Source organism: Asparagus officinalis, chromosome 1 (genome assembly GCF_001876935.1).
Source record: "Asparagus officinalis chromosome 1, Aspof.V1, whole genome shotgun sequence".
In the NCBI taxonomy this organism is placed as follows: domain Eukaryota; kingdom Viridiplantae; phylum Streptophyta; class Magnoliopsida; order Asparagales; family Asparagaceae; genus Asparagus; species Asparagus officinalis.
Window position 1 is genome coordinate 111,214,878 of NC_033794.1, and position 11,599 is coordinate 111,226,476.

At 39.0% G+C, this 11,599-nt stretch overlaps 2 protein-coding genes across 2 annotated transcripts; both read right to left on the bottom strand.

Annotated features, from left to right (window-relative positions):
• Positions 6–1,692, bottom strand: LOC109839377 (scopoletin glucosyltransferase-like; the record flags this gene model as incomplete). Its single annotated transcript, XM_020407807.1, has 2 exons — positions 994–1,692; positions 6–922 (listed from the first exon to the last, which is right to left on the bottom strand). Coding segments are annotated over exons 1-2 (1,101 nt in total), but the record flags the coding sequence as incomplete, so codon positions are not given.
• On the bottom strand, positions 2,438–9,776 carry LOC109828970 (60S ribosomal protein L11-like). The gene is made up of 5 exons (XM_020395995.1): positions 9,667–9,776; positions 9,471–9,578; positions 4,180–4,222; positions 3,898–4,093; positions 2,438–2,833 (listed from the first exon to the last, which is right to left on the bottom strand). Exons 1-5 carry the CDS (start codon positions 9,667–9,669, stop codon positions 2,635–2,637), a joined length of 549 nt encoding a protein of 182 aa, XP_020251584.1. The 5' UTR covers positions 9,670–9,776; the 3' UTR covers positions 2,438–2,634.

The window sequence follows — 11,599 nt, forward strand, 5'->3', positions numbered from 1 at the left end:
TCAATTACCTCCCTCTCCTCTGCCGTCTTGCCATTCACCTTCACCCCTACCCCCACCCCGATCCCCAACACGTCAATGATCAACCTCTCATTCAAAAACTGCTCTGCAAACATCGGCCACGTCACCATCAGTTTCCCAGCACTAATCGCCTCCAGGCTCGAATTCCATCCACAATGCGTCACAAAACAACCTACCGACTTGTGATTCAATATCAACACCTGCGGTGCCCATCCTTTTATGACCAGACCGCGGTCTGTGTTCCTGTTTGTGTACCCTGGAGGTAACTTTTCGTAGCTGTGACCCTTCATCACCCATATGAAGGGTCTATTCATCGCCTCGAGGCCCAATGCCAGCTGAAGAACCTGAGGATCCGAGATATCAGCCATCGACCCGAAACATACGTACACGACCGAGCCCGGGCTCTTGCTATTGAGCCAATCTGTGCATGTTGTGTCTGTCACATCCGTGTTTCTGCTGTTGCATAGCGATAAGGGACCGATATGCCAGGCCTTTCGGCCGATGACGTTCCGATAGTGGTCGATGTACTCGGGCTCGAGCTCATAGAAGCTGTTGAGCATTAAGCCGTAACTCTTATGCTCGGCGTCCTTAATCGAGGCAAACATACTGGCCCTTTTAGGATCGGTGTCAGATGACGAGTCGATTTGGGACTTGAGCAGCTTGATTTTGTGAGGGAGACCGGTAAGGACGAAGTCCTCCGCCTCCGGCGGGAGTGTTTGGAGGGGCTTGAGCTTTCCAAGAACGTCAAAGGCGCAGTTGGCGAAGGCACTCGTCCCTTGGAAGGAGAGCCTGGGAATTCCACGCTCGGCGGCAACGTCGACGGTCCACGGGAGGAACATGTCGGTGACGACGCAGTCGGGGGAGAGGTCGGCGAGGACTAGGTCGAAGGGCTCGCGGAGGGCGGCTATGAAATGCGAGCCGCATCGCCGGGGTACGTGGCCGCGGCGAGGTTTTGGCACCTGGGAGGTCGGGGACCGGAGGGGAAGGAGACGGTGAGGAGGTTGACGACAACCGGCGGCGGCGAAGGGGAGGCATTGCCGGGGGTCGTGAGGATGGTGGCTTCGACGAAGACAGCGGCCATGTCGAGCATGGGGAGCATGTGGCCGGGGGCCATGAAGGGGAAGAAGAGGATCTTGAGGGGGTTGTTGTTGTTGACCATGGTGAACTCTGAATGAAGTAGCTGGAGAGAGAAGAAGAAGAGGTAGATGACTAAAACCGCCAATTGTCGTCGTTGAAAAGAGATAGATATAAATAACAGATAAAACAAGGGCAAAAGGGAGGAGAATGGTAACACAGAGTTGCGTCATTGCTTAGGCCACCTTGTTACTTAATTCAAGGGAGAGGAATAGTATGTATGACCGTCCGACCACTTGTGTTCATTTAAGAGAGGACAAAATACAAGTGGACCGTTTCTAAAGCAGTTTCTAGAAGAGGAACGTAACTATCTCAGGATAGTTAATGTGGAAACTTTTTGGGTCGGAGACGACGCGGCTGCATTAACTATCAAATTAGCCTAAATTACTTTCCATTCGAAAGTTTGTGTACATGATTTAACTTCAATGTAACTTATTGTAATTACACAGATAATCCTAGATTATAACAAGTCAACACCATTATTTTCTTTCTGCAAGTTAACACCGTCACCTTTTGCTGGCATGGGGCCCTTGATAGCTGTCAGCCAGTAATAGAATGCTTCTCATTTCTCAGTTTATTACACACAATAAAACATATTTTTGAAAGCCAGAATTTGATAAAATTAAAATACTTTCCAAATATGCGTTGTTTGCTTATTTGGCCCTAATAAACGTAAAAAAGATTGTCATTCTAAATTTATTCTCAAAATGAACATGCAATTTCCACAGTATTTCCGTCTCATTTCTTACCTCATTACCTTCTCTACCAAACAGATAGATTTCTGAGATCACTCGTACGCAATCAAAGATCTCATAATAACCCACATATCCCATTTCTTAACTCATTACGTTCTCTACATAGATTTCGAGATCACTCGCAATCAAAGATCTCATAGTTACATACACACAGATAAGTATATGTGTGCACGCACGTGTGTATATATACACACGCGCACACACAGACACAATCAAAAATCTGATTTATACACACACATAAAATCTATATATATGTGTGTGTGTGCAGACATTAGAGCCACCTTATAACTACAACACCGCTATGTGATTAATCCAATAATCCATGGAGTTTAAATGCCTCCTTTACCAAGGTAAAAAGAAAAAAACAAATTAACACTTAACTTTCAACCTCCATAATTTTAAAACATAACTAAGAAAGCTTTGCCTACACGTAACAACAATAGATGCACAAACCAAACCGACCCGCTCTGCATTCTATTGTTAAGATGTTGGTGACTTGCGTAACTTTTATCATTTTTGCATGATGAAAAGGCAACGAAAACAGTATCATCAGGTTATGAATCTCAAGTAGCATGATAAAACAATGTCAACGAAGATCTGCAAGGTCTTTTCACTAAAGCAATTGTATCACAAACAAAACCCATTCTACAGTTTCTAAAGATAATAGTAACTAACTTGTTCTCTAACAAAACGCTTGGGGCCAGCAATCAAGTGAATTTATGTTTTTCTAGCCGGTGATATTCTGAGATTTGTTGAGGATGACTCCCTCATACTTAACCTGGAACCATTTCATGGCATCATCCTTCGTAACTCGGTGCTGAATCCCAACTCGGGACTTGCAGCGGCGGCGGCGGCCAACACGGTAACCTGGGCGTTCCAACACGACATAGAAGTCCATACCATAGATTCCTGTTGAAGGGTCATACCTAACAAAGGGAACTGTGAGATCAAACGATAATAAAGTTTGAACTTTCTTAAACACTAAGATAAAATATGGTACCAAATGAGAATACAGTTTCAGTGCAATAAGTACATATCTGTATGCAGAGCTAATATAAATCCAAGAATGTTGGATTAATGCAATTACCGACTTTAAAATGTGTGCCAGGACATGTGTTGGGAGCTTTTAGTTTCTTCATATATGGTTTATTGTAGAAGGCATGGCTTATAACCACATAATTAACAAATCAAAGACATAATAAAGAAGTTTATGTGCCTCATTTTGAAAGGTTGAGAGCCCAGATAGTTGCTAATCCGCTCATGGAAGAACTTCATGAAAGCCATTCTGATACAAGAGGTGTCAGAAGATAGCAATAAGACATAATAAAGAAGTTTATGTGCATCATTTTGAAAGGTTGAGAGCCCAGATAGTTGCTAATCCGCTCATGGAAGAACTTCATGAAAGCCATTCTGATACAAGAGGTGTCAGAAGATAGCAATGCTCATCACAGCTTCCATAACGAAAGGAAAACGAAGTCCCAACAATACAAGGCAAAATGCATAGTTTCAAGCCTAAATGAACTGAACTTGGACATTTGCTATGCACCACAACATAACAGCATAATTTGAGAAAGATCTAGGACAATAAACAGAGGGCGATTTTTGTGCCCCATTGGACAGGTTAAGCATAACAAAAATCAAAGCATACAAAGAAAAATAATGTCATCAGGTGCATGTAGCACTATTCCTTGCCAAAGGGCATAAATTTATTTGCCATTAAAATATTCATCATTAGAAAAGAAAGGATAAATGAAATAGGGTTCAGACACTTGCTCCTCTGCTCAATGAAGGGCTTTGTAAAGAGCCCTTCTCATACAAGAGGTGTCAGAAAAAGCATTATTCATCACAACCCTGTTGCTTCCATAATAAGTAACATAAACCAAATCTGAAGTTGAATAATGGAACTTGCGCAGCCAAAAGATGTTTTCTTCATGTGTTATTGAGTATAGTTAAGGATATAAAAGTGGCTGGTGGGTCTAGAAAATCTTACTTGATTCCAAGATCAATGTGTTCCTGGATACCAAAACCAAAGCATCCGGTTTCACTGAAATTCCTCCTCAGCAACTCATACTCCTTCACCTTCAAACCGCTTTCCAAGAGTTGCATTGCCTTGTCACCTCGGACTGTGACGTAACATGCAATCTTCTCATTACGTCGGATACCAAAAGATCGAACAGTATACCTAGCTAGAGGGAGCAGAAAGAACATGTTAGGATAAATATGCCAAATACATCAGCGTGATGAACAAAATAAAATAACAATAATAACTTACCTTTTGAAAACACAGGACTCTGCCCACTCAATTGCTCAAGGACCTTCAAGCACATAATATTAATTATCATCATAATAAAAGCCAAACCATCAGTAATTGCATAGGTGACTAAACTCGTTAAATATTGCAAGATAGATCACATTTAGAATAAGGACAATTAATAGTGATAATATTCACAAAAAATAACCATAAGTAGCATGATTACATTGATTATGCATGCCTATCAAAACCTATGAACAGAAAAGACTTAACTTCTCTACAGAGAATCGGATTATGAACATTTGTTACCAACACTGCAGATGCAACATTCTACATAAACACAAGCAGTTTTCCAACCTTACATGAGAAAATACATGATAACCTTAAGCATTGATGTCATCGATCACCAAATTTACAACCAGAAAAACTCTCCAACAACAGCACTCATACCCACATCAATTTTAAATGTATTTTCCATACCACAATCAAATGTTGTTGAGTTGAGAGGAGTGGTGGACTCTAAGAAATATATTGTTATTATTCCTTTAGTGGTACAAACACAACATACTCTCAAATACAAATACTCTCTCTATCTTTCTCTTTCTCTCTGCTACTGGGATGTCTTATAAATTAAATTTAGGGGGGTACATATAGGCTTTCTTATAGGGTAGGCATACACTATTAGAGTTAGGTGATTACTGTAGCTAGGTAGGTTGAGAGGTTAGGTAGGGTGGGGAGCTGTTAACTTCTAACACTCCACCTCAACAGCGACTTCTCTATCCACAAGTCTAAGAATTCTAACTTCCTTTTCAATGCTTGGATTTCCTCTCTCACTGCTTGTCTCCATTCTTCACTCTTGTATACTTCTTTGAAGATAGATGGCTCCTTCACATCTTTCATAATGGCCACATTAGCATACTTAGGATTCGGCTTCCTGGGTCTGGTTGATCTTCAAAGTTGTTTAGTTGGTTCTTCTTTGATATTCTCTATCTATCTTGGGCGCTCTTCTTCTGACGTTGTCTAATAATAAACATCAGTTGTCCATGGATTATTCTCCTTTGAGGATGTTGAAGAGCTTGATTTTGTCTTCTCTGATTGACGTAGTCCTTCTTGACCTGGGAGTGCAACTTCTTGTGAAGCCTATCAAGATGAGGCTTCGTCAAATACAACATTCCTTGATGTATAACATCGTCCGGTTGTGGGATCACAGCTTCTCCATCTTTTTCTTTCACTGTCATACCCCATAAAAATACACCTTATAGTTTTTTATCGAACTTGTTGCGTAAGTGATCAGGCACAAAGATATAACATACACAACCGAAGACTCTAAAATAGCTTATGGTTGGGTTGTTATTCCACAACTTCTGAAAGGGTGACATGAACTCCAACTTCGGCTGTGGTAGTCGATTGATCACATGCGCCAGTCTTCATACACTCGGCCCAAAAACGTCTTGGCACGTTCCTAACGTGAAGTATGCTTCTGCAAATTTCAACAAGGTGACGATTCTTTCTTTCAGCTATGTCATTCTGCTGTGGAGTACTTAGGCACGTCAGCTGTCACCGAATCTTGTGCTGCATTAGGTAGTCGTAAAACTCCTTTGACGTGTACTCTCCCCTGTTGTCTGTGCGTAAGCAATGAATCTTCTTGCCGAATTCTCCTTCGACTTCTTCTCGAACTTGCTTGAATTTAAAAGCGCTTTAGACTTTTCCTTCATAAAATCAACCCAGACATACCTCGAGTAATCGTCAATAAAAGTGATCATATACCGCATCCCACCGATTGATTCTTGCTTTACTCGATCAAATAAATCAGAGTGTACAAGCTCCAAATGTTCCTTGTCGTTGAACTGTGACTCCTGATACTATAATTGATGTGCTTTACCGTATTGACAACCTCCACATACAGTCCCTCCTTGAATATCCAAGTGTGAAAGACCCTTCAATATTGACTTCTCCATCATGATCTTGAGCTTGTGATAGCTCACACGGCCAAGCCGAGCATGCCACAAATCAGGCGTCTCATTTTTCTTAGCCTTGTCTATATATGTCGATTCTGCTGACATCACATAGATAGATTCTACCTTCCATCCCTCCATGATAGGTTATCCTGGTGGCTTCAAGTTTCGATAGATTTTTACATCTTATGGCCCAAAAACTACATAAATTCCAAAAGTTGTAAATTGAAAAACAGATAGAAGGTTCTTTTTCATATCCGGTACATAGTATACATCTTGTAGTTGTATCCGATTAGGGTTGTAGCGCGGCATAAATGCAGTCTTTACAATGTGTAGGTAATCTTGAATTATTCGCTATCACAACTTCTCGGTCACCTCTATACTCCTTCATGTTGACAAGTTTTCACTTATCTCCCGTCATGTGATTGGTAGCTGATTTCTTCTCGATTTGAAACCGCTACAAATGCGGACTCGAATTCTTCTACAATCAAAGTGTCATACCAAAAAACCTTGCCTTTGTCGACTGGTGCATCTTCAATGATGACCACGGATGCTTAGACAGCCCACTCTTCATCATCTTGACATCTGCGCGATGTTGCAGCATTACTCTTTGCAAGTCTTCTCTTGTAGCTATAATTTCTGACAAAGTATCATTTATTCCCACAGTTGTAACAACTACTGTCAGGTCTCCTTGCTCGACGATCACCTTACTCAGTCGGTGTATGGCCGTCCTGACTGCCTCCTTAAACAAGTCTTTCCATACTCCTCTTTCCTCGCATCTTTTAGTTTGCCTCTCTCCTCGTTGCTGAAGAGTGCTTCATCTTTGTTTTTTATTAAAACATCGGCCATTTGTTTGGCTAGGGTTTCCAGTGTAGCGAGCAAACTCTCCAACTCCAATAATGTTGGTTTGAGTCGGCCACCTATGTGTAGCAATGAGTTCGTGATATTTCGAATTTTCGATCTCAAACCGTGGATGATTATTCTCCTCATCCTTGCATCGAATATTTTAAAATTTGGATCTAATTGAGCAATATCTGAATAGCGTGATTATACTTGCTTGAAGTATTGACTGATTGTCAAATCTTTCTGTTGCAATGTCATCAATTGATTCTCCAGGAGTTGAAATCGAGCATCGTTCTTCTTCAAATAGAGTGTGGCAAGCATATCTCATGCCTCCTTTGAAGTTCTGTCATCTCACATGTAATCTATGAGATCTTCTATTATTGTCTTCAACACATATATAGTCTTGCCAGCTTTGATGTTCCACTTCCTTAGTACTTCACCAGCCTCCCGATGTATTGTAGTTTCAGAACCCCCAATGACCTCCCAGAGGTCTTGTCCTTATAAATAAGACTTCATACAGGTCTCCCAGTTGATGTAGTTATTGCCATTGAGTTTCTTGAGTATCGTAGTTGTACTTGCTAGATTTGTCATCATGATGTGATAATATTTCTATATCTCCACGCAAGTCTGATCTCTGACCAACCAACTTCACAGTCCCAGACTAAACACAAACTTCGATCTTCAAGGATGCAGATAGGATCACTGTAGGAGAGAGCAGCTCACTGACCGCCTTACTTCTATCACGAGCTACAACTTCTACTATTTTACGTAAACAGTAATCGTACTTATGAACAATAACAGTATTCATGATTGGTAACCATACTTATGAATAGTACTCATATCGTGAATAGTAATCCTATTCATGAATAGTATTGTACTCATGAATAGTAAATGACTAAATGATAACTAACTTATTTTCTGATATGGAAGATTCACCTTTGGTGACAACCATAGAACATATGATAAGCAGACACACGCACCCTAATTCAGGTTTTGATACCACTTGTTGAGTTGAGAGTGGTGGACACTAAGAAATATATTATTATTATTTCTTTAGTGGTACAAACACACTATATTCTCAAATACAAATTGGTATCAGAGTTGTGTTAGAAGTCAACAGCTCCCCACCTCACCTAACATCTTCACCTAGCTAGCTACAGTAATTATCTAACTCTAATAGTGTATACATATCCCGTAAAAAAAACTTATATATATCCCCCTTAAGTTTAATTTGTAAAGCATCCCAATAGTAGAGAGAAAGAGAAAGAGTATATTTGTAATTGTATTTGCGAGTATAGTGTGTTTGTACCACTAAAAAAATAATAATAATATATTTCTTAGTGTCCACCACTCCTCTCAACTCAACAAAAGTGTCCTTTTAAGACAGCTACACTTAATCACTTACCATAGGGTTTTGCTCTATCATGCATAATATTGATTTGCTCTACCATGTAGGACATTGTTTTGCTCTACTATACAGAACATATAATCCAAATCGGTAAATGGTTTAAGGACGAGTCTAAGCTACTATTTAAAAAATTTCAAATAAAAAATAAAAAATCATCCACTATCTGAATTGAAGTCTAAAACTTGGTATTAGAATCAGCCAAAAAGTTTCAGAAGTCTGGGGGGTTCTAACTATTATAGACGGATAAAGGTATAAAGAATTAAAGATATTGTTATACCTTTTTTGTTCGAGCTTATGCATATAGATGCCGCACTAAACTCCCACTTTACTTTTATTCAAAGGAAAGGGCTCTTGCAAGCTTATGCATATAGAAGTAGCTATTACCTAGTTGTATTGCTAGATCTAAAATATTAGAATCACATAGATGACCTCAACAGGAAAACATAAATATTACTAATAGTGAACTATAAAATGGTAATGAAATTAGTATTTAGAATTTGGACAGTTTACCATCATTCATCTATTTCCAACTAATTTTGTGCTCTTTCCTTTTCATATGTAAGCTTTCTACTAAAATGTGAAATTAATAGTCACAAAATATGCTACCATGAGATTATCATGGTTGTTATGCTAGCATGATACAACAATGCACTTCAAAATATAGAAAGTAAAAGAAAATTCATATAGAAAAATATGACAACATAATAAACATATGACAACACCAGGATACAAGACCGTTGACATGCTATGTATATAACTCATCATCATCTTCAATACAGTAATGATCGTGAGACTGATTGAAATTCAGTATACTCTCATAACAATTTTTAACCAAATCCATAGAATTGATCTAACTCAATATCAACAAGTTGCGACTCGCTACCAAATACTGGAAGGCAACTATATACCAAATATTAACAACAATATGAGTTTTATACAATAAATTCAATTGCATTATTAAAATGCGCATCGAAACAAGGATCTTGAGTTCACAGATTGAGGTTCATGTCACAAGGAGAGCCCTAGAGGAACTAAACCGCAGGAATCGTAAACCCTAACCAACACAAAAACCCTGGAACTAAGCAAGAAATCACCATTTCGGTTACCTTAGCGGCTCTCGTGAGTCGATCTCCGCTCTCTCCAACCGAGATGTTGAGCACCAGCTTCTGCACCTTGATCTCCTTCATCGGGTTCGAGAGCTTCTTCTCCGATGCCTGAAAAACAAAAAAGAACTAAACTTTCAACTCTCAAGAACGAATCAAACAAAAGAGAGAGAGAGACTGAGATATCAAATCTCATTACCATTGAGCTCGGATTCGAGTGAGAGCAGCCGTCGACGAGAGGCTAGACAGGAATGACTAAACCCTAACCCTAGATGGGGGTTATTATACGAGAGAAACACGCGAGGTGGCGCAGGATGAGATTAGGTTGAGATCTCTTATGGCCGTTGGATCGAAGTATGTACGGTGATAAAGGGTTCATGATGCTAAAAGGGGTATACTCATTTTTGTGGGCCTGGATTGGGTCGGGCTTGTACTTTTGAAAGATTTCGGACTGAATTGTGTTTTATATCGCAGCTCTTATAAGGTAGAAATACAAAATCATATTTATTTTATTTTACTCGTACAAGAGAAGTTGAATTTTAAAAACGATTGGAACTACATTGATATATTTACCATCAATATGAAAGCTGCAATCTTTTCACAGAAACGCTTCCTCTTCACTCACAAGAGAGGAGAGAAAAAGTAGCCCACTCTCTTGCTGCATGTAATGTGCACAATTATTTTTCCCCCTCCATGGTTAAAGTCTAGTCTTGATTTTTTTTTTCCCCTTACTGAGATTGTTGGATTTAATCTAATAAATCTATTTGTGGGCACATATGATTAATCAATGTGTATTGCTATCTTTCAGGATAACCCACTAAAGTGATCAATTAATTTGGGTTAATATGTATTTAAATAAATCATGGGGGTTATATGTGCAGATACCAGGTTGTAATTGTAATTTGATGAGGGGTCAAATTACAAATGTACAACACCTATATATAAGGGATTATGGTCCCTAATCTAGGGTTAACCACTCTCATTCTCTTATCCCCATCTAAAGAGATCCATAAGAGAGAAACCCTAAGGTTAGAAGATCATCAAAACCCTAATCAAGTTTTCTTCAATGGATTCAGGTATATGCTTCCGCACCTTTTGATTCTTGTTAATCTATTTGAATTAAATCATGGCTTTATGGTTTAGATCTCAAGTTTTTATTAGATCTAACAAGTGGTATCAGAGCCACCATTGATTTGTTCTAAGAGATTAAGATTAAAATTAGGGTTCTTTGATCTTAATTTGTGTTTGATTCGGATCCGTTCACGGATGAACAGTAAAGTTTCTTATTTTCGGATGAACAGTAACCGTTTTATTTTTGGTGAACAATAAATTTTTTTTATTTTCGGGACAAAAAAAATTTATTTTCGGATGAACAGTAAAGATTTTTATTTTCGGATGAACAGTAAAGATTTTTATTTTCGGATGAACAGTAAAGATTTTTATTTTCGGATGAATAGTAAAATTCTCATTTTGTTTGGTTTTTCTTTCGATTTTTGGATATGTAGCATTTATGAACTCTAAAGTTCATTTCTTTTGTGTTTGATTCAATTTTTGAGGTTTGGATCTAAATGATTTGAGTTCAAAAATCGACAAAAAAAATTATCTTTTTTTTGGGGGATTTTTTGATTTGTCGTCAATCTCCAAAACTCCTCGTCGGAGTTGATTCAGCGGCGGTGGTTTCAGATTAAACCCGCAAGGGGTTCGTGCACGTGAAAACGTGCTAAAATTAAGGAGGTTGTTACCTCAATTTTTGGCGAGAAAACTTGCTAAAATTAAGGAGGTGGTTACCTCAATTTTTTGCGAGAAAGCTTGCAAAAATTAAGGAGGTGGTTACCTCAATTTTTGGCGAGAAAACGTGCTAAAATTAAGAAGGTGGTTACCTCAATTTTTGGCGAGGCTTGAAAGCTTCAAACGAACCTTGCGTTCGTTCTCAAACGAACCCATGTTCGTTCTCTAATGAAACATGCGTTCGTCAAACGTTGCGTTCGTTGACGCTGCATTCGTTCTCAAACGAACATTGCGTTCGTTCTCAAATGAACATTGCGTTCGTTCTCAAACGAACATTGCGTTCAAACGAACATTGCGTTCATTCGTTCATTGCGTTCAAACAAACATTGCGTTCGTTCGTTCAT